The 25,775-nt window shown below is 41.6% G+C and overlaps 1 protein-coding gene across 7 annotated transcripts in view; it reads left to right on the top strand.

The window, feature by feature from the left end:
* Nucleotides 1-25,775, top strand: part of CFAP221 (cilia and flagella associated protein 221) — a 159,474-nt gene that overhangs the window by 105,666 nt on the left and 28,033 nt on the right. For 6 of the 7 annotated variants that reach the window (XM_077153566.1, XM_077153570.1, XM_077153567.1 and 3 more), the window contains exons 17-22: nt 3,438-3,518; nt 4,431-4,538; nt 4,633-4,767; nt 7,458-7,616; nt 8,914-9,005; nt 23,791-23,883. In XM_077153566.1, the coding sequence (XP_077009681.1) occupies nt 3,438-3,518; nt 4,431-4,538; nt 4,633-4,767; nt 7,458-7,616; nt 8,914-9,005; nt 23,791-23,883 (668 nt within the window). The remainder of the gene's footprint in view (nt 1-3,437; nt 3,519-4,430; nt 4,539-4,632; nt 4,768-7,457; nt 7,617-8,913; nt 9,006-23,790; nt 23,884-25,775) is intronic. The other variant, XM_077153568.1, reaches the window with a different exon arrangement.

The following is a 25,775-nucleotide window of genomic DNA, read 5'->3' on the forward strand; positions in this document are numbered from 1 at the left end:
TGAGAAACTCTGACTGTGTTCGTCATGTGCCCTTCCACTTGAGAAAGAATCCTTGAACTTCATCGGCCTTCTTGAACCCAGAAATCTTTCCCTGGATGCCTTAGATGGGACATATGTATAGACTTGTTTTAATTAGGACATTTTCTTGGCCTTAGAACTGTACACTAGCCACTTATTAAATTCCCCTTTTTAAAAGCCATTCGTTTCTGATATATTACATTCTGGCAGCTAGCAAACTAGAACAGAGTTCCCTAAATATTTGGTTGAACCTTTATGGTATTGCCTCTGATTAATCATTTCTGTCCTACAAAAATAGCAATTTCATATAAATTTCTCTGGATAGTAATTCCAGAAAAAAAGGATAGATTTGAATATTGGGAGCTTTCCTCCTCCCCAAGGTCAACCAGAATTGGCTTTTTCACCAGGAAAACATCCTCAGGCCAGCAGTAAATTACAACTTGGTCATCATCTCTGTATTCCTGCCGTGATTTGAATGCAGAGCCAACTAATATCCACCCAGGCTGGCTTTCCATCTGAGCTGCTCATTCATCGCACGCCTGTGCACAATCTGAGGAACAAAGGCTTATGCACACATCTGCACGGATGTTCTCGGAAAATGAAAAGAAAGTTGAAAATTGGTTGGTTGCTGGAGTTTTCCCATTTGGGAGAGAACAGAATAGATCTCAGAGAGAGGCCGGCCTCCAAACCCAGTTCCTTAAAAAGGCTATGAGTGTGGCTTTTGGAATCTGACTTGGGTTTGAGTCCTGGCACCACTGAGCACCTATTCCTTAATTCTCTGGAGACTCAATTTCCTCACCTATGAAATAGGATATTAAATATTTTAAAAATATTTTTATTGTGCAAACTTGACATACAAGTTTTTTTCAACATCTGCATCACTCTAGCAAAAGAAATAAAAAAGAAAAAACTCACACATACCATACCCTTACCCCTCCCTCTCATTGAGAGATATTAAATTTTATTAGCTGTTGTGAGGATTAGATGACCGAATGCATGTAAAGCACTTTGTACATTGCCTGGCATATATAATTAGTGCTCAATATATGTTAGTTTTTATGAATTGTAATTATAAGTCCCCCCAGAGCCCCTGGTGAGGGTATGGGCTAGTGCCACCAGTTTTCGGGTGTTTCTTGATGAGGCCACTCCAAACAAGAACAGATGAAGCTTGTAGGGTGTTTTTACCTGTCAGGATAAATACCTACTTTACTAAGAAACCTACTCCTTCACACCTACAGAAGGGTCTTTATTTAAACACTGGGCTACCCACCCAGTCCCACCTCACTCCACGTTCGCTTCACAGACAAAGCTAGTGCCTGGCAGCACCTCAGAGAGTGCCATTTGAGTTGTATATTCTATCAGCAGAAGTGGAATTTCACCCAGTTTTTTTTCTTTTTTTTTTTTTTTCTTTTGGCAGTGGGTGGTGGTGCATGGTCCAGGAAACAAACCTGGGTCTACCGCATGGAAACCAAGCATTCTGCCACTGAGCCACCTGTGCACCCCCACCCATCTTTAGTGAATTGATAAGGAACCCCATACAAGTGATATAAAAACCAGGGCAAAAATCCATCTCAAATTAATTCAGTACTACCAATAACCACTTTCCTCTGGTAGGAAATGAGAGAAAAACTAGGTCTTCTCTATTTTAATTCCCCAGCTGGTTTTTCTTTGTGCGGTTTCACATGACTGCTCAGACTCGCTTTCAAGGTTGGAGTCTGGTGTTCTTCCAGCTCTTGCTGGGATGTGTTTCCTTCCCTGTCCCAAGAGGCAAAGAGGAGGAGATAACAGAGCTGTCTCTGCATCCGCACACACTGAATAGTAGCTGTGGCTGTGGAGAGAGTTACTCTGAGAATAGAACTGTCCACTTAATCTTTCAAAATGTCATTGAAATGTCTGAATCCAAAACCAGATGGATTCTTAGGCCAGATAAGTCCTGAAACCCCAAGAGGCCAGCCTCTCCAGAACATCAGCTAGTTCCATTCCTCTATACCATATTATCAATAACCTTTTCCAAAATGACAAAGTTAGAATGGGCATAGCCCAGATACTCCTAAAGAATGAGAGAAAGATCATAGAAGATGGGGTTTAACAAACGAGTATGACTGCTGAATCATTATACTGATATTTCTTTTAGTCCCCAATATCTTAGAGCAGCTAGAAGTAAAAACCTAAACTTGTGATATTGTAACCAATACCAAACTCTGAAATCTGTTCTACAAATAATTGTTGCAGTGTTCTTTAAAATGTATTGCTATTTTGTATCTATATTATTTTTCACAATGAAAAAAGTATTTGCAAAGTCCCTTGATGGATGGAAAAGAAATTATGGGACTATAAAGCTTTCCCACTGGGGAAACCCCTGATATTGTCTCAAACATTAAGGGACTCCCAAGTCAATAGGCCAAGCCCTTGATCTTGAGGCTTGCTTTTGTGAAGCTTATTTAGGTAGTGGGGAAGTTAAGCCTACCTATAGTTGTGCCTGACTGTTACTTCCAAAGAACCTCCTTTGTTGCTCAGATGTGGCCTCTCTTTAAGCCCAAATCTGCAAGTAAAAGCATTACCCTCCCCTTCATGTAGGCCATGATATATAGGGGTGAAAGTTTCCCTGGCAATGTGGGAGATGACTCCCAGGGGTGAGCCTAGTCCTGGCACCATGAGATAGACAATTCCTTCCTTACTAAGAGGGGGGAAGAAATGCAACAAAATAATATATCAGTGGCCAAGAGAGTTCAAAGAGAGTCTAGAGGATATTCTGAAGGCTACTGTTATGCAAGTTTCAACTAGATATTGCTATTTACATAGTTAGCTAAACCCTAACCAAAACCATTCCTATCAATCCTAAAGAATACCCAGGGCTCTATCTGAGATTCTACAAAAATCTCATGCATTATGAATATTTTCCAGAAACCTACAACCTCCAGATGGGTTCCTATGCCTGATAAGTCCTGAGATCCAGAGGGACCAGCCTGTCCAAGCACATCAGCTAGTTCCATCCCCTATCCCATATTACTGACAGCCCTTTCCAAAATGAAAAAGTTAGAATGGGCACAGCCAAATACCCCTAAAGATTGTGAGAAGGATCAAAGGGGAGGGAGGAGGTATAATAGAGAAGATAGGATTTAACAAATGAGTGTGACTGCTGAATCATTATATTGATATTTCTTTTAGTCTCCAGTATCTTGGAGCAGCTAGAAGGGAAAACCTGAAACTGTGGAAGTCTAACCCATACCAAACTTTGAAATCTGGTCTATAACTACTTGTTAAAATGTACTTTAAATTTATTGCTTTTTTATTTATATGTTATATTTCACAATAAGAAAAGTAAAAAAAAAAAAAAAAACATGTAATGAAAACAGAAGCATAGCCACTTTTGGTCAGCGCTGATTATGTGTGAATTTTTTTCAATTTTCACATTTTAGGCTCCCGACGGTCTTGGATTGGTCCCAATTAAGCCTTCAGAAGTTCAAATCAAGCAGTGTTATTCCTTCTTGAATTTGCAGGTCAGACTTGTCACATGGCATGTGTTAATTGGGTTTCTGATGAAGTGGATAAAATATTCTTGAACTTGTGTTATTTTTTAATTTTGTTCTGTTATGGATGATAACTGGGTAGCATATTATGTGTGTTTCTCTGCTATTATTTTATTGTAAGTGTGAGGTATAACAGTTTGTTTTTCCTAATGTAGCTCATGGAAACAAGTTTGTCTATGCATACACCACATATTATGCAGACTTGAAGCTCTCTAAGCTGCATACATTAGAAACTTCAGGGGAGAAAAGATGGCATGAATAAGAGTTAGTCAGCCTTTCTTGAGTTATATGACCACTTCTGTTTTGGAAAATATAAATATCTTAAATTAACCAGCCAGTGTTTGGCATTTTTCTACAGTTAAGGCATCTGGTGTGGAAGAGTGACTATGAGCCCTTCTGAGTGGTAGGACCCACGACAAGAACCCGGGCTAATGTCTGTGTTGTGAGGATCCAAATTAGCAATTGCCACAGTCTGATAGGTACAAAAGTCTCACGCACTATGATTACTTTCCAGAAACCTACAACCTCCAGATGGGTTCCAATGCCTGATAAGTCCTGAGATCCAGAGGGACCAGCCTCTCCAAGCACATCAGCTAGATCCATCCCCCTATCCCATATTTTTGACAGCCCTTTCCAAAATGAAAAAGTTAGAATGGGCACAGTCCAAATGCCCCTAAGTGTTGGGAGAAGGATCAAAGGGGAGGAAGGAGCTATAACAGAGAAGATAGGCTTTGTTTAACTTTCACCATCGGGTGGCTCAGAAATGCCGTCGTTTAGGCATAGTTCCCACCGACCTCTTTAACCAACCCCAGCACTTGTAATGCTTGAGAAGAGTAAGGGGCTTTTAAAAATAGTCACTTCACCATCTCCTTTCATTGCCAGGTCCCTCAACTTTACAAAATCAAGGGGTATCAGCCATTCTCTGTCCAGAAGGCATCAACAAGTTACAAACCTCAAAATCTTGCTCGAGCCCTGAAGCAAGGTGCTGAGGTAACATGCCCCCCTCTTCCAGAATTGCTCCCCACTTCCCGCTCCTGCCTCAGCCGGCCTCGAGACCAATTCCCTCCTCTTGGTCCCTGAAAAGGATGAAGTCACCACCATCATCGCCCTTCCAAAGCAGGACACCGCGCTTCAGCTCTCCGGAAAGACCTCTCTCTTGAACATGAAGCCTCCTGAGGCCTTGGCCAGATCTCCAGACTATGATCGACTTTATATTTTTGTAAGTGTCAGTTGGCAGAAGTCTTTGGTTCTCTGTTCCTTTATTTCAACAATGACTTTCTAAGAAAGCAGAAGCATTAACAGGGAGTATTTTTCTCCTTTGGAATTTCAAGCGTTAAACGATATTGCATCTTGGAAACTGCTCACCAGCATTTACTGTTTGGAGAATATCCGTGTTTCTCTCTTTTAACATTCTAGCATTTATTTTGACGACAAGAGCTTTATGATCTTTTATAATCTCTGCCCCCTCTGTTTTCTCTGTTCTATTTTTTCTTTAACCTCACACAGGCCACTTTCCTGCTCAACATTCCTTACCAGCTCCCCATTCTCTACCAAATTGTCTAAGCTCCTGACCATGGGAGGCCAGTAATAAAACCCCAACCCCATAGTCCCCTACTGTCCTAGCCACACTGTGTAATCTCCATGCCTTTGCTTAAACCAGTCCACACTCACGGGGTTCCCTTTTCTATCCTCATGTTTCTATCAACCAAAACCCTGAAGGAATTAAATCCAAACAGGGTATCTGACTAGGCTGTATGTAACAATGGGGTCATCAGTGAAAATCCACAGTTATTGCCCTAGTTATGGTCTGTTTTCTTAAAGACTCGAGAGCACACTTGTGCACACATATACTCACATGCATGCCCTGTGCACATGCACACACGCACATGCAGAATCCAGAAGGACCTGAGAGATCAGCTAAGGGAGTCTTCCCCTTTTCCAAATGAGAAGCTCTATCTCTGTGTAGACAGGGATGCTGATGGCTGCACCCGTGGTCCCTCCTCCACTTAGTGCAAGCACTGAAACAAACCAGCTTGTGATTCCCGCTTCCTTACCTCGGCTGTCCTCCCAGATCAGCGCTGCTTTCCCACAAAGAGCTATGGTGTTAGCTCCGTGGCCACTAAGGATCTCCTCAGGGTCTCCTTGGTCAAAGGAAGTGTTCCTCAGAGATGTGGAGGATCTCAGGGCTGCGACTCAGCCCACAGGACATTTAACCCAGTGATTTTTGCTTAGTAGCAGGACCTCACACAGAAAACCAACATGGAGGATGGAGTCTCCCTAAACTGACAAGATGGGACGAGAGGGCCATGGCACCTGGGTTTACAGGGTAGGATACTGGAGAGAAGAAAGCTATAAACAGAAAGTTCTAGAGATTTGTAGTAGGACTTGCTCAAGTTTCACGTGTGCTAGGAAACTGCCCGAGACCAGAAAAGAATAACCCAGAAGGATTCAAGGGAATAATCCTGAAGCTCACACGGGGCCAGAAATAGTTCCGGTCCCCACCCAGCCAGAGCAGAAAACTTCATAATTCATGACTGTCAGGTAGGGGCCTCAGACCACAGGCTCGTGGCAGCTCCTGTCACTCAGTGGCTAGCAAGCATGAGTGCCATTAGAGACGGTGAGATTGCTATTTCCAAAAGGGAAATTTGAGGCCGATCATGAGAGTGGGCCACGTGGCATTTTCACAGGCCCTCAGTCATCCAGTGTGGGAGACAATCCAGAAGGCCACACTGCGGTGTGCATATTTACCCTTGTCACCAGCCCCACACAGCACCCAGTGCCATCCCCTCACACTGCAGACCCTCAGCAAGTGTCCCCACCTCCCTGCCTTTCTCCCTCCTTTACCTCCACAACCTCTCTCTCCCCATCTGTCCCCCAGGCCCTAGCTGCAGACTGGCCTCTCTGCACTTATATCCTACAGTCATCCCAGTGTCCTTAACACAAACTGCACCCATAAATGCGTGCACCACCCAGACTCCCCAGCCCCCTGCACCTGGGTGCCCTAAGGCTTCCCTGGTTCAGGGTGGGGGTGGGGGTGGGGATAGGTGACACATTTGTTTCTTCGCAGTAAGGTTGAGTTTCTGTTGAGCATTAGGAATTTTTGTGTGTTTTTTATAATTGCTGAAAAATAGCACAAACAAAATAAAACCTCAGCTTATTGGTCCTTAAACATCTGTGATTAAACAACTGGGAGGGAGACAAAAGCTATTTGTGGTGTGGTTTGGGAGCAGGTCTTTTGCTGTGCAAGCCCCAGAGGAACATTAAAAGTCTCTATAATTTAGTATCTTGAGATAATTGCTCTGTACCCCCATCAGATCGGCTGGAAAATTAGTTAAAAAAAAAAAGGACCGGACCTCCTCAAGGACCAGATACTGCAGCCTAATGGAGCCTCCCCAGATTACAAACATTACAAAAACAAAGTTAAGCATTGACATTTCCTGATATGATACGCCAAACATCATCCCCTTCTTTGTCTCCTCTTTAAAGTAGTTAAAAGAGGCTGTTTCTGTTTTTGATACCAGAAGCTTATTTACTTTTCAAAGTCAGTTTGCCTATTTCATCATTCCCCTGGTTTGTCAACTGTAGAAACAAATACTCAAGCAGTGTTAAGCTGTCATTTCAATTATACTTGGTTCCAAGTAAGTGTAGTGAATTCCTGCGGTATGCAATGAAACTCTTAATCCAAAACAGTGGCATGTATGCATGACCATGACATTTTAAAACCCTGCCAATTTGCAGCACCCCCACCACCCCCACCTCATGCTCCTCTTCTCCAGACAAGATGACATGGAGTCTGCAGCGACGGAGCTCCTGGAAGCCAGAGAGTCATCTGCTGACGGCTTTCCTGTACCCAGAGCAGAAAGTGGTAAACTAAAAAGTAATCTTACTTTTTTTCTCTCTCTTCTACAGAACCCCAGCCCAGGACTGTATGCTGTCAAGCACCCTCTGACCCACGTGGAAACCATGATAGATTACCACCTGTGCCCTCACCCCAAGTACAAGTTCACCAAAGAGTCCCACATTGGCTCCAGCATTCCTCTCACCCAAAAGCAGTTTCTACATCACACGGTAAGGCCATCGCAGGCTCACTGGCAGACCCGGCCCTGGGCTGCAGGGAGGGGTAGGCACATGCGTGGTGGGCCACAGCTGGAGCTGAGGACAAGAAGGTTTGCAGCCCCAGCTGCGGGCCAAGAATGGTGACAATGGCGGCTTCTGGGCACTCTCGCTCTGCCAGCGCTGCGGGTGGAGGCGGGGACCTCGGCACACCCTGCCCTGCCCGTACCCACCACCTCTCGGGCCGCATGCAGCCCTTTCTCCAACACTCTCACTCCCTTTTCCTCTTGAAGGCCACCCCTGATGTTCATTGAATTCACATTTTAACCATGTAAAAATGGTCCCAAAGTGGACAAAACCCACGATCTGACATCTTCTTTCTTTGGCGCCACCAAGCGTTGAAACCTTCTCCCCTCAGAGGACCAGCTGGACCTGAATATCCACCGTCCCGGGACATCTTAGTATATTCCAAACTCAGCTCATTATCCCACTTCCACTGACCACTCCCCAGACCACCTCCTCTGGCTGTGTCATCCCATCCTATCAACTTGGGCAGTTACCCCGGTCACCCTTGATCCCCACTCTCTCCCTCACTCCCTGCGTCTGACTGTCACTGGGCTAAGGGGTCTGCCTCTTCAACAGCATATGAATCCATCCCCTCTGCTGCACCCCATGGCCCCCCACAGCCATAATCGCCCTCCATTAAAAGTTCTCTTAGACACATTGTCCTTTCACTTGAAAGACCTCAGTAACTCCCTGCTGCCCACAGGAGCAGTTCCCAGCTTGTTAGCTTGATCCCAGCGTCCTCTGCGACCTGCCTGCCTTTCCATCCTCTTTCCCTCCCAGTCCCCAGCAAATGCCCCACACCCTGCAAGTGGGTGATCCCTGAGATCACCCTCCTTCACATCACCATGCATTTGCACACACACATGCATTGCACATGCCACTTGATGAACCACCCGTCATCTTGGAATATTGCATTAGCCTTGCATTTGCAATAATCAAAACAGACTAGAAAAACCACATCCACCTCCAAAAAGAGGCTGTGCTGTGCCTAATGTGCAAAGGCAGGAGAAAACAACTCTGCTTTGCCCCTACTTTAATTCTGTGTTGCCTTGTTTAATGCCCTTTGCTGGTGCAATTGTCTCTTAGCTTCAGAAAAATTAAATCAAACTTAATGGAATTAGACATTTTGGAGTTAAACTTTCCAGACTGAAAAATAATGCGGCTGAGTGAAGCAGAAGGTCATCCTAGACTTCATCCAATCAGACAGTTGCTTTACACTTAGCATCTGTGCTGGCTTTCATTACAGGACATTATTCCAGGAGTAATGCACTGGAAAAGATTCCAGTCCCTGTTTCTCTCATCCCTGCCTGACACCTCTAAGACAGAGGTGACCCAGAGGTAAGCCGAAGTTCACCTGTTCGTCTCACACAGGTATGTTTGCCCCAGAGGCTGTGATCTTGAAAAGTTAAATGTCGAGGCTATGTCAAATTATATATTTTTCCCTTCAATTTAGTATTCATTTATTAAATGTAACCACATACAAACGCAAATATTCTTACCATATAATCACTCCATTCTTTATATATAATCAATAACTCACAATATCATCACATTAGTTGTATATTCATCATCATGATCACTTCTTAGAACATATGCATCAATTCAGAAAAAGAAATAAAAAGAAAACAGAAAAAAATTCATACATACCATACCTCTTACCCCTCCCTTTCATTGATCACTAGCATTTCAATCTACTAAATTTATTTTAACATTTGTTCCCCTTATTATTTATTCATTTTTAATCCATATGTTTTACTCATCTGTCCATAAGGTAGAGAAGACGAGTTCAGACACAAGGTTTTCACAATCACACAGTCACATTGAAAAAGCTGTATCATTATACAATCATCTTCAAGAAACATAGCTACTGGAACACAGCTCCAGTACTTTTTTTTTTCAGGCACTTCCCTCCAGCCTCTCCATTACACCTTAGATAAAAAGGTGATATCTATTTAATACATAACCTACAGGATAACCTCTCGACTCTGTTTGGAATCTCTCAGCCACTGACACTTTATATTGTCTCATTTCGCTCTTCCCCCTTTTGGTCGAGAAGGTTTCTCAATCCCTTGATGCTGAGTCCCAACTCATTCTAGGATTTCTGTCCCACGTTGCCAGGAAGGTCCACAACCCTGGGAGTCATGTCCCACGTAGACAGGGGGAGGGCAGTGAGTTTGCTTGTTGTGTTGGCTGAGAGAGAGAGAGGCCACATCTGAGCAACAAAAGACATTCTCTTGGGGGTGGCTTGTAGGCCTAATTTTAAGTAGGCTTGACCTATCCTTTGTGGGGTTAAGTTTCATATGAACAAATCCTAAGATTGGGGGCTCAGGCTATTGCTTTCATTGTCCCCACTGCTTGTGAGAATATCAAGAATTCTCCACTTGGGGAAGTTGAATTTTCCCCCTTTCTCACCATTACCCAAGGGGACTTTACAAATACTTTTTTATTCACTGTTCAAATCACTCTGGGATTTATCGGGGCATCACTCTGGACAAACCAACAAAATCTCATGCCTACTCAAGGTTCCATGTACTATGGTGTTCAGTTAAGCTGTTCACATAAGTTATAATAGGAAATGCTCTAGTCAAAATAAAAAATTTTGTACCAAATAAACATTTTTTGCTTTAGTCTCACACGTAAGTTAAAGTTTTAAAATATGAATTGCCATCTATTTTCAACATCCTGCAGTATTGACATTCCTTTGTTCTCCCTCATGCAAAAACATTTTTAAATTTGTACATTTAGTCACTATCATTATACACTTTAGGCATTCCTAGATTATACCATCTCAGTCTTTATCATCTATCTTTTCTTCTGACTTCATTTGTGCCCCCAGGCCTCCTCCCTCTATCATTCTCACATTCAGCTTCATTCAGTGTTCTAACATAATTGTATTACAGTTAAGTAGTATTGTGATATCCATTTCTGAGTTTTTATATTCAGTCCTGTTGCACAATCTGTATCCCTTCAGCTCCAATTACCCAATATCTACCCTATTTCTATCTCCTGATGGTCTCTGTTACCAACTGAAATTCTCCAAGTTCATTCACTAATGTGAGTTTATATCAGTGAGACCATACAGTATTTGTCCTCTTGTTTCTGACTAATCTTACTCAGCATAATGTCCTTAAGGTCCATCCATGTTGTTACATACTTCATAACTTTATTCTGTCTTATAGCTGCATAATATTCCATCGAATGTATATATCACAGCTTGTATATCATTAGCCACACATCTGTTGATGGATATTTTGGCTGTTTCCATCTCTTGGCAACTGTAAATAATGCTGCCCTAAACATTGGTGTGCAAATGTCTGTTTGTGTCTTTGCCGTCATGTCCTCTGAGTAGATACCTAGCAATGGTGTTGCCAAATCATATGGCAATTCTATAATTAGCTTCCTGAGGAACTGCCAAACTGCCTTCCACAGCAGTTGTACCATTTGACATTCCCACCAACAGTGGATAAATGTGCCTCTTTCTCCATATCCTCTCCAGCACTTGTCGTTTTCTGTTTTATTGATAATGGCCATTCTGGTGGATGTGAGATGATATCTCATTGTGGTTTTAATTTGCATTTCCCTAATAGCCAGGGAAGTTGAGCTTCTTTTCATGTGCCTTTCGGCCATTTGTATTTCCTCTTCTGAGAAGTGTCTATTCACGTCTTTTGTCCATTTTGTAATGGGGTTCTCTGTCTTTCTGTTGTTGAGTTGAACAATTTCTTTATGTATTCTGGATACTAGACCTTTATCTGATATATTGTTTTGAAATATTGTCTCCCATTGTATAGGCTGTCTTTTTACTTGCTTGGCAAAGTTCTTTGATGCACAAAAGTGTTTAATTTTGAAGAGTTTCCATTTCTTTCTTTCTTTCTTTCTTTCTTTCTTTCTTCCTTCCTTCCTTCCTTCCTTCCTTCCTTCCTTCCTCCCTCCCTCCCTCCCTCCCTCCCTCCCTCCCTTTCCTTCCTTCCTTCCTTCCTTCCTTCCTTCCTTCTTTCTTTCTATTTTTCTTTTCTTTCTTTCCTTCCTTCCTTCTTTCTTTCCTTCCTTCCTTCTTTCTTTCTTTCTATCTTTCTTTCTTTTCTTCTTTCCATCTTTCCTTCTTTCCATCTTTCTTTCTTTCTTCAATGCACATGCTTTGGTGTAAGATCTAGGAAACCACCTACTACTATAAGATTTATAAGATATTTCCCTACATTTTCTTCTAAAAGTTTTATGGTCTTAGATCTAATGTTTAGGTCTTTGATCCATTTTGAGTTAATTTTTGTTAACTCAAAAATAGGGTGTGAGATATGGCTCTTCTTTCATTCTTTTGCATGTGGATATCCAGTCCTCTAGGCAACATTTATTGAAGGGACTGTTCTGTCCCAAGTAAGTTGACTTGACTGCTTTATCAAAGATCAGTTGTCTATAGATGAGAGGGTCTATATCTGAACACTCTATTCAATTCCATTGGTCAGTATATCTATCTTTATGCCAATATCATGCTGTTTTGATGACTGTAGCTTTGTAATACACCTTAAAGTCAGGTAGCATGAGACCTCTGACTCCATTTTTCTTTCTCAGGATACTTTTAGCTATTCGGGGCACCCTGCCCTTCTAGATAAATTTGGTTATTGGTTTTTCTATTTCTGAAATGTAAGTTTTTGAGATTTTAATTGGTATTGTATTGAATCTGTAAATCAATTTAGATAGAATTGACATCTTAACTATATTTAGTCTTCCAATCCATGAACACGGTATGCCCTTCCATTTATTTAGGTCTTCTGTGATTTCTTTTAACAATTTCTTGAAGTTTTCTTTGTATAGGTCTTTTATATCTTCAGTTAAATTTATTCCTAAATTTTTATTCTTTTGGTTGCAACTGTAAATGGAATTTTTTCTTGATTTTCCCCTCAAATTGCTCATTACTAATGTATAAAACCACTACAGATTTTTAGTGTTGATTTTGTAACCTGCCATTTTGCTATACTTATTTATTAGCTCTAGTAGTTTTGCTGTGGATTTTTCAGGGTTTTAGACATATAGTATCATATCACCTCTTCCTTTCCATTTTGATGCCTTGTATTTTTTTTTTTTTTTTTTTTTTTTTTTTTTTTTGTCTAATTGCTCTGGCTAGAACTTCCAACACAATGTTGAATAACAATGGTGATAGTGGACTTCCTTATCTTGTTCCTGATCTTAGGGGGAAAGTTTTCAGTTCTTCCCCATTGAGGATGATGTTAGCTTTGGGTTTTTCATATATTCTCTTTATCATGTTGAGGAAGTTACCTTTTAATTCCTGTCCTTTGAAGTGTTTTCAACAAGAAAGGATGTTGAGTTTTGTCAAATGCCTCTTCTGCATAAATCAACATGATCATGTGGTTTTTCTGCTTTGATTTGTTGATATGGTGTATTATGTTAATTGATTTTCTTATGTTGAACCATCCTTGCATATCTGGGATGAATCCTACTTGGTTATGGTGTATAATTCTTTTAATGTACTGCTGGATTCGACTTGCAAGAATTTTGTTGAGGATTTTTGCATCTATATTCATTAAAGAGATTGGTCTGTAGTTTTCTTTTCTTGTAATATTTTTGTCTGGCTTTGGTATGAGGGTGACGCTGGCTTCATAGAATGAGTTAGATCCTCCTCTTCAATTTTTTTGAAGAGTTTGAGCAGGATTGATACTAATTCTTTCTTGAATGCTTGGTAGAATTCACATGTGAAGCCATCTGGTCCTAGACTTTTCTTTTTGGGAGCTTCTTAATGACAAATTCAGTTTCTTTACTTGTGAATGATTTGTTGAGGTCATCTATTTCTTCTCAAGTCAGTGTTGATTGTTCATGCCTTTTTAGGAAGTTGCCCATTTCATCTACGTTGTCGAGTTTATTAGCATAAAGTTGTTCATAGTATCCTCTCATTACTTCCTTTATTTCTGTGGGGTCAGTGGTTATGTCTCCTCTTCCATATCTGATTTTATTTATTTGCATTCTCTCGCTTCTTCTTTTTGTCAGCCTTGCTAAGGGTCCATCAATCTTATTCATTTTTTTCATAGAACCAACTTCTGGTGTTCTTGATTTTCTCAATTGTTTTCATGTTCTCAATTTCATTTATTTCTGCTCTAATCTTCATTATTTCTTTCCTTTTGTTTGCTTTGGTATTAGTTTGCTGTTCTTTCTCTAGTTCTTCCAAGTAGACAGTTAATTCCTCGATTTTTTGCTCTTTCTTCTTTTTTGATATAGGTGTTTAGGGCAATACATTTCCCTCTTAGCACTGCCTTTGCTGAATCCCATAAATTTTGATATGTCGTGTTTTCATTTTCATTTGCCTTGAGATATTTACTGATTTTTCTTGTAATTTCTTCCTTGACCCACCGGTTGTTTAAGAGTGTGTTGTTGAACCTCCACATATTTGTGAATTTTCTGGCACTCTGCCTATTATTGATTTCTAACTTCATTCCTTTATGATCTGAGAAAGTGTTTTGTATGATTTCAATCTTTCTAAACTTATTGAGACTTGCTTTGTAACCCAGCATATGACCTATCCTTGAGAATGATCCATGAGCACTTGAGAAAAAGGTGTATTCTGCTGTTGTGGGGTGTAATGTTCTATAAATGTCTGTTAAGTCTAGCTCATTTATTGTATTATTCAAATTCTCTGTTTCTTTATTGATCTTCTGTCTAGATATTCTGTCCATTGATGAGAGTGGGGAATTGAAGTCTCCAACTATTATGGCAGATGTGTCTATTTCTATTTTCAGTGTTGGCCTCATGTATTTTGGACCACTCTGGCTCAGTGCATAAATATTTATAATTATTATGTCTTCTTGTTGAATTTTTCCTTTTATTAATACATAGTGTCCTTCTTTGTCTCTTTTAATTGTTTTACATTTGAAGTCTAATTTGTTGGATATTAGTATAGCTACTCCTGCTCTTTTCTGATTGTTGTTTGCATGAAATATCTTTTCCCAACCTTTTACTTTCAACCTATATTTATCCTTGGGTCTAAGATGCATCTCCTGTAGACAGCATATAGCTGGGTCCTGTTTTTTAATCCATTCTGCCAGTCTATGTCTTTTGATTGGGGAGTTTAATCCATTAACATTTGGTGTTATTACTGTAAGGGTAGTTCTTTTTTCTACCATTTTGCTTTTTAAATTTTATATGTCATATCTAATTTTTCTTCTTTTTACCTTTACTGATAGTCTTCATTTCTACACTCTTCTCCACACCTCTCTCTCCTGTCTTTTTATTTAGTATTTCTTGCAGAGCTGGTCTCTTGGTCACAAATTCTCTCAGTGATTTTTTGCCTGAAAATGTTTTAATTTCTCCCTCATTTTTGAAGGACAATTTTGCTGGATATAGAATTCTTGATTGGCAGTTTTTCTCTTTTAGTAACTTAAGTATATCATACCATGATCTTCTCATCTCCATGGTTTCTGCTGAGAAATCTATGCATAGTCTTATTGGGCTTGCTTTGTATGTGGTGGATTGCTTTTCTCTTGCTGCTTTCAAAATTCTCTCTTTCTCTTTGACATCTGACATTCTGATTAGTAAGGGTCTTGGAGTATGTCTATTTGGATCTATTCTGTTTGGGTTATGTTGCACTTCCTGGGTCTGTAATTTTAAATCTTTCATAAGAGTTGGGAAATTTTCAGTGATAAATTCCTCCATTAGTTTTTCTCCTCCTTCTCTTCTCCTTCGGGGGCACCCACAACACTTACATTCGTGTGCTTCGTGTTGTCATTCAATTCCCTGAGTCCCTGCTCATATATTTCCATTCTTCCCCTATTTTTTCTTTTGCTTGTCAGATTTCAGATGTCCCATCCTCCAGTTCACTAATCCTATCTTCTGCCTCTTGAAATCTAACATTGTAGATTCCCATTGTTTTTTTTTCCATCTCTTCTACTGTGCCTTTCATTCCCATAAGTTCTGTGATTTGTTTTTTCAGACTTTCGATTTCTTCCTTTTGTTCATTCATTGCCTTCTTATATCCTCCCTCAATTCATTGATTTGATGTTTTATGAGGTTTCCCATGTCTATTCAAACATTCTGAATTAATTGTTACAACTCCTGTATCTCATTTGAATTGTTGGTTTCTTCCTTTGACTGGGCCATATCTTCAATTTTCCTAGTATGATTCGTTATTTTTTGGCTGGTCTAGGCATTTCATTATCTTAATTAGTTTATTCTGGAGATTGTTTTCAGTTCTTTTACCTAGGGTTTTCTTGCTGGATGAATTTGTTGTCTATCTGTTCTTTGACATTCATTTCAGCTTATTCTAGACCTCTGGCTTAGGTTTTGTTTAACAGAGGAGAATTTTTCAGTTCTTGTTTTCTTGTTTCTTGCTCTGCCTGTAAGGTGCCTTTTAATTTTTCCCTTAGAAGGGTCTGCTTAGGTATTATAGGCCCCAGCCAGATTTTCCTAAGCCAAACTGGCCTCCTCTCAGGAGGAAAGAGTCACCTGTGTCAGTTTTCCCTGAGGGTGAGACTCAGCAGGTTGACAGACTTTCCTATGAAGCCTCTGGACTCTGCGCTTTTCCTATCCTGCCCTGTATGTGGCACTTTTCTGCCTGTGGGTCCCAGCAGTATAAGGTGATGCGGTACCTTTAACTTCAGCAGACTCTCCCTGCTGGGGGCGTGGTGGAGACAGAGGAGAGGTGGTAGGCTGGCTTTCATCCCTTTACTTTTCCAGACCCTCGGGTCTGAATTCCTTGAGGGAGGGAATCCACCGGAGCTGGGCTCCACCCCTCTCCCCAGGAAGGTACAAAATATCAGACAAGTCTGCAGACAAGCTCTCAATTCTGCCCTTGCCTGGGTCAGTTGTTACCTGAGAAGCCTTACAGCTGCATCAAAAGAGTAGTCAAGCTGTAGAAACAGCCACAAAAAAGTAAGAGAAAAATCCTTTTCAGAGCAGGACCTCTGCTCCTCGGGAGGAGCCAATCAGGAACTTAAGTTGGTACATTGCTCTGTGTATCTCCAGGTCCTATGTACCCCCTCCTTTCCTTCAGGGCCCAGACCTTTTCAAATTAAAAAAAAAAAACTCTCTTTTTTTGTTTTTTTCTTTTTTCTGTCAGCCCTGCAACTTCTGCACCGGGCCAAAAGCCAGCAACCTCCACTTTCACTCGAGGTGCAGCTGAGCTGAGGGCCTATTTTTAGCAGTCAGAATTTGTTAATTAATTCCACAATTGGCGTTTGGTTGGGCTCAGCCTCTGCTGCTAGTAAAGTCCCTTCCCTTTCCCCTCTGGGATGCAGCCTGTGGGGGAGGGGCGCTGGGAACTCACGGTTCTGCGGGGGCCTCGCAGCTGGTTCAGCTGGTCCAGACTGGGGTACGCTGTGTGTCCGGTCACTGATGTGGCCCCAGCAGTTGCTCTGTACTGTTCCTGGCTATTTACTAGCTGCTCTGGAGGACGAACTAAATCCCACACCTCACTAAGTCACCATCTTGATAATACCTCTCAAATTGTATTTTTAATGCATGAGGAAAGTTTACTTCTCTGAGAAATAGGATGATGGAGCACTGATTTTCATATTTTGAATTTATTTTAATTGTTGTAAACTTTGAAAATGTCATAGGTGGCTAATTGGCGGTTCTTCTGTAAAAGTTGACAGCCAACACACATAATTCAGTGGAAATATTCCATTTTTAAAACCCAGCTGTTTCCCCCAATCTCACAGATTAGCCGTCTACACACCCCATATCCAATTCCTAAGGATCCACGTCTCTCTCATACCACAATCAGAGATTAACTGTGAGTTTCCGTGACTAGCTCAGGCACAGACACAACCTAGAACAGGTAAATGAGAATACTGGTGGACCAAAGAAAGAAGAAAGTTATGGTAACAGCATTTTTGCTAATTTGCCTGTTTATATCATTAAAGCCTTAAGATATCAAAACATAGCCTGATGCTTTCTTTTTAGCACTCTGCTCAGCTAATTACCCACTTGGGGCCCTTGAGTTTGCTTTTTGGACCCCTTGCTTTTATATAGTAGAAAGAGTTATTGGTGACCAAATGTGACTGATTTCCCAAAATATTAATCATTAGCTGTCACCTTTTGTCCGGCTCCTTTGATCTGGAATGCAGCCCACCCCAAGTTGGACAGAACCCCATTATCTTAATCTAGGCTGCTATGACAAGTACCACACAATGGGTTGACTTAAACAACAGGAATCTATTGGCTCACAGTTTTGAGGCTAGGAGAAGTCCAAAATTGAGGTATCAGCAAGCCAAAGCTCTCTCCCCATGGTCTGTAACAATCTGGGCTAGCTGCTGGCAATTCTTGGGGTTCCTTGGCTTGTATCCCTCCCTTGCATCACATGGCCATGTTCTCTCCTTTCTCTTCTGGGTTCTGTTGACTTCCAGCTTCGGACTCCTCCCTGTGACTCTCTCTCACTGTGTCTGAATTTATCCTGCCCATAGGGACCTCCAGTAATTGGGATTAAGGCCCTCCCTGTTTCAGTGAGGCCACATATGAAGTAAAATACCACCTTCAAGAGGACTATATACCACCTTCCAGGAGTCAAGTTTATGACTCCATGGGAATGCAGATCAAGACCAAGATGTCTAAACTGGGGCACATAATTTAGCCCACCACACTTGTCATGGCCTGGAGGGTCATCAGGAGACCTGAGCTCTGCCTCCAAAAAACAGCATTCAGAACCTTTATCAACCCACTTCCACCTCCACCCCACCACCCACCACTGGTATATTGTGGATCCTCAGGCTCAGAATCCCAAGTTCCCAAGTCCACACACTCCCCACCCACCCACCAAGACTCCACACAGCCTCCAGGAGCAGTGTGACCTTGGGCACACTCCTCCATAACCCTCATGGGCCCAGTCCTCTCATCCATAAAACAAGGGGATTGGATCTGTTGCAATGACCCCTCTCAGCCTTGACATTTAAATTTTAGTATGAGGAGGAAAGCTACCACATAGATACCATCCATCTACCCCACCTCCACCCTACCCATGATCCACCCGGGGTATTTGCAGAGACAGTTGGAGTCAAGTTTATGACTCTGTAACACTTTATTTCTTCCTTCTTTGCAAGCAGGAAAAGCTCTTCCCCCAATTAATCAAAACCCAGGCTTATTTCTGGATGCTTCTCTATACAGTATCCCTTTTGCTGTGTTTTCTTAGTTCTTCTCTACTAATGTCCTTTGCGCAAGAGATTAAAATGAGGTAAATGAAAAGCACCCAGCACAGGATGTGCGAAAAAATGCTAGTTCCTTTGGGACACAGCTCAAAAATATTAGTTCCTTTATTCTTAGTTCACCATCCCTCATCTACCACATCCCGTTACCATCCCAAAACAGACTCTGCCTCTTTGTGTTCTTTGTCTTAGCATATTTCTAAAATCTGAATTCCCCAGAACTGGGTGTGGGGTGGGGGGTGGGTGGGAAGAGTGGCACTATAGAAAGGACAGAAGCTTTGGAATCAGAGTAACCTGTCTCCATTCCTCACTAGCTGTGCCACCAGCTCAGGGACCTTGGCAGGTTACTTATTACCAAAAACTTTTGAGCAATCACTTCTGCGTCTGTGAAACAGGGGTGATGCTAGCGCCCTCACTGGGTAGTTGTGCGATTAAAGTAAAACGATGTATGGGAAGCATCTAGCATCTTACACACTCAGTAATCTCCTTCCCCTCCTTGCAGTCACTTTGTTGCCACCAGGGGGCGATGGTGCACCACCACCTGACAGATGGCCCCTTTGCTGTGGCTTATGAGCCCCTAAATTGACCCATGCAATCAAAAGCTCAACAGAGGTGAATTTTAGGTACTGTTAGGAGACTGAATCAGCAAAATGAGAAATGGTGAGAAGCAAAGCCTGCCTGGGTCCACTAGCTGCCAGCAGGCCCAGATCTCAAGAATTAGGAAAAAACACCCTTAAAAAAAAATGTTTCCAAAGCAATGTCCTTGGAAAGGCCTCCCAAGGCTGTTCTTTGAGTCTGCAGTCAGCCTGCTGTTACCTTGCACTTGAATTGAACATGAATTAAACATGAATGTTACAGGAATTAAAGAACACTCTCCATGAATTGTTACTTTTAGCTTCTGTTCCTGAGGGCTCTCTTAGGCCAGTTTGTTTCAAAATAAATGGCAATTGCATAACGGATTATACAACCAAAATAGGATTCTTAATTTCCTGACAGATTTCCTTATAGATTTCCACTAGACATAAGATTCTAGGTCATACTTTCTTTTTCTTTCCAGAAACAGTTACAAAATTAAAATGGTAGTTACTCTACCATTCCATTTAAGGCCTTCCAAATCCACTAATGAGATTTCTACTTTGCCCTCATTTTGAGTAAATTACCTCTGATTACTTATGAGTTATGTCTCTTTCTGTCTTCTGCTCCTGAGAGTTACCTGTTTGTTATTAAACCACGTGATGTAGTTATTCGGTGCTTATTTATTCCAAGTCATTTTTGTACTCACGAAAATTGAAATATTCACTTGGTTTTCTTTATTCTTTAATAAATTCAGAGAATTTTTTCCATCTCCATGGGCTTCCATAAAATCTGAGAGTCAAAAGAAGTGCAGAAATTATCTAATCCAGTAGTTCCCAGACTTTCAGATTTTAGAGACAAGTGGAATATACAAAATAGTTCTGGGAACTGGCTATACAGTTGTCAGAGTTTTATTTTGCCCAGTATTGACGTTTAAAAACAAAAACACACCATCTACTGGCACCAGTCTTTTATTTTAAAAAGAACATGTTAATACATGCACAAAAAGATAAGAGGAGCACAGTACCGGAATTTTTTAATTGGATGAATTTTGTTTCTTGAAAAACCCACTACCTTGACTCGGTTTCTGCCATCCCATCTTCCCAGACCAGCCTGGTCTCTGGCCAGGGGTCAAGCCATTCAACTTCTCCATCTCTTTTCTCAGCAGGGCCCCCCAATCATGTGTGTTCACAAGTATTGGTGGGACTTTCCTTTAGAAACCTCATTCTTTGTCATAAAGTCAGTAAAAAAGATTAACCTGGGGCAATAGGCTCTCCAGGTGATGCAGCATTGGTCCTGCCTTCTCAGATCTTTCTGACCCATCTGTAGGTGCCTTTCTCAGAGCGCAGGGCAAACTCTCAAGTGGCAGCCAAGGATTTGGGAACCAAAGCCATCACCCATTTGCACATCTTCCCCTTTTAAGGATGAAGATGCTGAGGGTCTCTCATCAACAGGCCTAGGCCTCGGATTCCCACCCCACGCTCCTCAAACCACACCCTGTGCTGTGATACACCCCCTTCATTTCTGAGCACTTCCTCCCTTGATGGCCCAAAATAAAACTGTTCCAAGCTTATCTTCTGTCTGCCCTGCCCCAGCCCTAGAGTCAGCCTTTGCAAGGGAGCCAGGGTTCCTTTGAGTGGGGAACAGCATTAAAGACCGAGTTCTGGCCTCTAGGTGCAATAGAGTGTCTCTGTTTCTTGGCCTTTTCAGCAGACAAAGCCAGGAAATATATTCATGTATATGCATATATGCAAGCGTGCATATACAAACAGGTACACACATGCTTACACATATATAGATATGTGCATGTGAACACGTGCGCATGTATGTGTACATTACGGATACATATTTTAGAAACCATGAATTCACATTAATGCATCCAATTCCAGGCCACCCACAAAGGTTTATCACCTATCTTCCCCCACTCCACAGTCGGATGGCCCTTCTTCCACTATGAGAACCTGCCTCCTGATACAATGCTCAAAACTTGCTCAATTCTATAATCCATCTAAAATAGTTTCCAAATTGCTTCACTCATAGCCACTACCATAAACAAGCATAATAGAGTGCAGGATTTGTGTGCAATTCTTCCCTTACCCCCACCCAAGACTGTGGCTAAATAGTTATTCTAGTTTGCTAGCTGCCAGAATGCAGCATACCAGAAATGGAATGGCTTTTAAAAGGGGAATTTAATTAGTTGCTAGTTTACAGTTCTAAGGCTGAGAAATTGTCCCAATTAAAACAAGCCTATAGAAATGTCCAATCTAAGGCAGCCATCCAGGGAAAGATACCTTGGTTCAAGAAGGCCAATGACATTCAGGGTTTCTCTCTCAAGTGAGAAGGCACATGGCGAACACAGTCAGGGTTTCTGTCTCATCTGGAAGGGCACATGGTGAACACAGCATCATCTGCTAGCTTCTCTCCTGGCTTCCTGTTTCATGAAGCTTCCGGGAGGCGTTTTCCTTCTTCATCTCCAAAGGTCAATGGTTGGTGGACTCTCTGCTTCGTGGTGCTGCAGCATTCTCTGCTCCCTCTGAATCTCTTATTCTCCAAAATGTTTCCTCCTTTTATAGGACTCCAGAAACCTATCAAGGCCCACCCAAATGGGTGGAGACATGTTGTCACTTAATCCACTTTAACAACCACTCTTGACTAAATCAATGATCTGATTACAGTTTCAAGCAAACAGTATTGAATAGGGAATGGGATTTTGATTAAAACATGGCTTTTCTAGGGGACATGCATCCATTCAAACCAGCACAATAGTCAAATACTATTTCATACATCACTTGATTTACTCTTAATTTTTTTCCCCTTCAATGTAATTCTGGAATTCATGTGAAATATTATTTGTTTTAGTTTGCTTTCAGTTTTGGATGGTTTTCCTTCCCTTTCTTATTGATTCAGATTTTATTTTTGAATATGTAGAACATTATGGTGCCTTCCAAAGTCAAAACTACACCCAAGGTATACTCAGAGAAGTGTCGCTTCCTCCCACTTCCCCCCCACCCTTGTGCGTAAGCAGCTTGGTCTTCAATTTTATCCTTCCTGCGCTTCTCTTTGTCATGCCAAGCAGAACCTATGTGGAGTTTTTTTATTTCCCCTCTTTCTTATACAAAAAGTGACTCATCATGTATACTCTTCTTCATTTTTCTTTTTCACTTAATAATATCTCTTGAAAATGATTCTGTTTCAGTTCATGGAGATATTCATTCTTTTTTTAATTTATTTTATTTATTATTCATTTTTTTTTTTTTTTTTTTTTTGCATGGGCAGGCACTGGGAATCGAACCCTGTATCTCTGGCATGGCAAGTGAGAACTCTGCCTGTTGAGCCACCGTGGCCCCACCCCCTCATACATTTTTTTTGGGCAGGGGCAGGGTGCATGGTCCAGGAATCGAACCCAGGTCTCCCGCATGGAAGGCAGGCATTCTAACCACTGAACCACCTGTGCACCCCCCTCATTCTTTTTTATAGCTGTGAAAACTATGCATCACAGTTTTATTCAACCAGTCTTCTATACTTAGCAAACATGTACACTTTTGCACAAGAACAAGGCAAGGAAAAGAGACTGATCTCAAAGACATATATCCCCCACAGAGGAGCCTTCAATTAATCCCTGTTTTCCATGCCAGCCTCCTCCCTTACTTGCAGTCTAGGGCCACTCGGGAGTCTGTGAAGGGGTCAGCTGCCTTCTCCCTCTGCTGCAGCCCCTGCTAGGGGCCTCCTAAGCACTTTCTTTCTTCTCTCCTTTTCACTGGACAGTGCTCTTTCCAGCTTCCAGAAGATTACTCAAGGCTTTTATTCACTGGTGTCCTTTCTCTTTGCTGTTGCTGGTCCATGTTGTTGTTGTTGTTCCTTTAATATCAACTGAAAGGTTTCTAAGGAAGGAGTTGAAACAAAGTGTAAGTGTGTGTTCCACCATCTTGAAACAGAAATCTGGGGCCAATTTTTAAAATAATAATACATTTATTCCCCCATCTCAATTCTTTTAATGTCCCTAATATGCAGGAATTATTTTTGTAAAGCTCTAAGCTTCTGATACCAAATAATACATAAGGATGGGGGAAGGAGGGAAGGTGTGAAGTTGAATAGGATGACTAAGGAAGTGCATTAAAAGGGGGAAAACAAATATGAATGAAAAATGAGCTACCTATCCCCCTCTCCAAGAAATAATATACTTTTTGACGCTACCAGGTTAAAAATGCTGCGCTACAATGTTTCTAAACTCTGGGAAATATCGTATTTGGCTACATTCTACTGGGGCCCACACCACCCCTGCTTTCACCTCCAAGGAAACAGTGATAGAGACTTCTCCCAGTGGTAAAATAAAAACGCTTTGGGAGATCACGTAAAGACACCCAAACCACTACCATGATCGTTTATCCTTGGCTGTTTGTGTGGTTTCCCCACAGCTGTGACTCCTTCAATGCAGTTATGCTTCCTGCCGATGTCCCTGCCATTGCTGGCGGCCTGCCAGAAGAAGACAGACTGGAAATAGCCGAACGGTACTTCTTTACTTTTGGCATCTCATGTGATCTGTTTTCCAAAACTATGGTAGATGCCATGAGGGATTTCCAAGGAGCACACAGTGTCTGAGCTTAAAACCCAAATAAGAAGATGAGGCCAACCGCCAGACATTCCACTAACTCCCTAACTCATGGTGGGGAATAATCAAAGTGTCCGGATCATTAGGTGTTCCAGGAGCTCAAAGCGGGGAGCTCAGAGCAACTAAATGGGCTTGAAAAGGTTCAGTGGTCACGTGGACTTGGGTTAATACTTAAAAGAACGGTAGGATTTGGCTAGGCATAAAGAAATCTAGATAGGAAAGTAAAGCCCTTTTATCTGATCCCACTGATCAGCACCCAAAGGGCAGTAAAACTGTGTCCTCGAATCTCCCGCCCCATCTACATTTCCACCTGGTACCGGAGACCCAGCAGCAGACCTGAGAACAGCAAATCTGAACCCAGCAGAGTGTGCGACCTCGGCCGGGAGCAGCTTCTCCATTGTGAGCAGCTCTGTGCATGTTACCCCAACATCCAGTGCACGCTGCCTCCAGCTGTACCCCCAGACGGCCCCATATGCAGACCCCTTATATCTCAGTCTCTGCTCTATCCCTTAAAAAATATATTTTTAGGTATTTATTTTTTTACCATGTCTTTTCAGGGAGAAAATTAGAAATTCCATACATTTTAGCAGGTACCTTTCCCTACCCCCGTCTTTCTTTCACACCCCACCTCCATTTCCTAACATTTTCTCTTGGATCTATCCTCACACAGACACCCAGAACCCTCTACACCGGCTACCTTCAGCACCGCCCCTATGGACACGATATTACACATTGGTGTCCTCCAGAGTCGCTCAGTTAGTGGGTACTTTTTACTAGACAAAAATTAAAACCATTTAAGTTTTCTAGTTTAATTAACCAACATAGCCTAGAGTTTTATGTATATCCGTCTTTCGTGAAAATGTCAAATGAGATCATTCTAATCTCAGGACACTTGAATCGGCATATGGCATAGCGCACCAGAGGCGAGTGACGTCACCTCTCAGGGCCTTGACGGCCTCAACTTTGACATAGAAGAAAACCAGGGCCCATCTCATAGGATGGGTGAGAGCAGCAAATGAGTGACTGCATATAATGTGCTTCAAATAACTGGCACATAGTGAAGTCTCGGTAATTGGGGACTAGTGATATTAATGAGCTCGGTGTCCCAAACCCCTGCCCAGTATCTGACACTTGGCAAATAAGCAATGGTTCTCTTTTAAGTCAATATCCTACCATTCAATAGTAATAGTGTGAGGAAACATCTAGACAGAATATCAGTGAGGAAATGGAGGACTTGAACAATACTATAAACCGACTAGACCTACCAGACATACCTAGGATAGTTCAACCAACAATACAGAACACACATTCTTCTCAATTGTGCACGGATCATTCTCCAGGATAGACCATATGTTAATTCACAAAATAAGTCTAATTAAATTTTTAAAAATTGAGATTGTACAAAACATCTTCGAAAACAAAATAAGTCTCAACAAATTTTAAAAGACTGAAACCATGTAAGATGTCTTTTCTAACCACAATGGAATGAAGCTACAAATCAATGACAGAAAAAAAACTGGGAAGTTCACAAATATGTGGAAATTAAGCAATATACCCTTGTGCTGATTCGAAAGTATTATGTACCCTAAAAAGCCACATTTTAATTTTGATCCAATCTTGTGGATCATTGTTTCTTTTAATATTAATTCAATACTGTATGTGGAAAGTTTGATTAGATTATCTTCATGGAGATGCGGCGTGCCCAATTGTGGGTGTGACCTTTTGATTAGATGGAGATGTGACTCCACCCATTCTGGGTGGGACTTGATTAGTTTACTGAAGTCTTTTAAG

The sequence above is a fragment of the Tamandua tetradactyla genome, chromosome 3 (genome assembly GCF_023851605.1).
Source record: "Tamandua tetradactyla isolate mTamTet1 chromosome 3, mTamTet1.pri, whole genome shotgun sequence".
NCBI classification, from domain to species: Eukaryota; Metazoa; Chordata; class Mammalia; order Pilosa; family Myrmecophagidae; genus Tamandua; species Tamandua tetradactyla.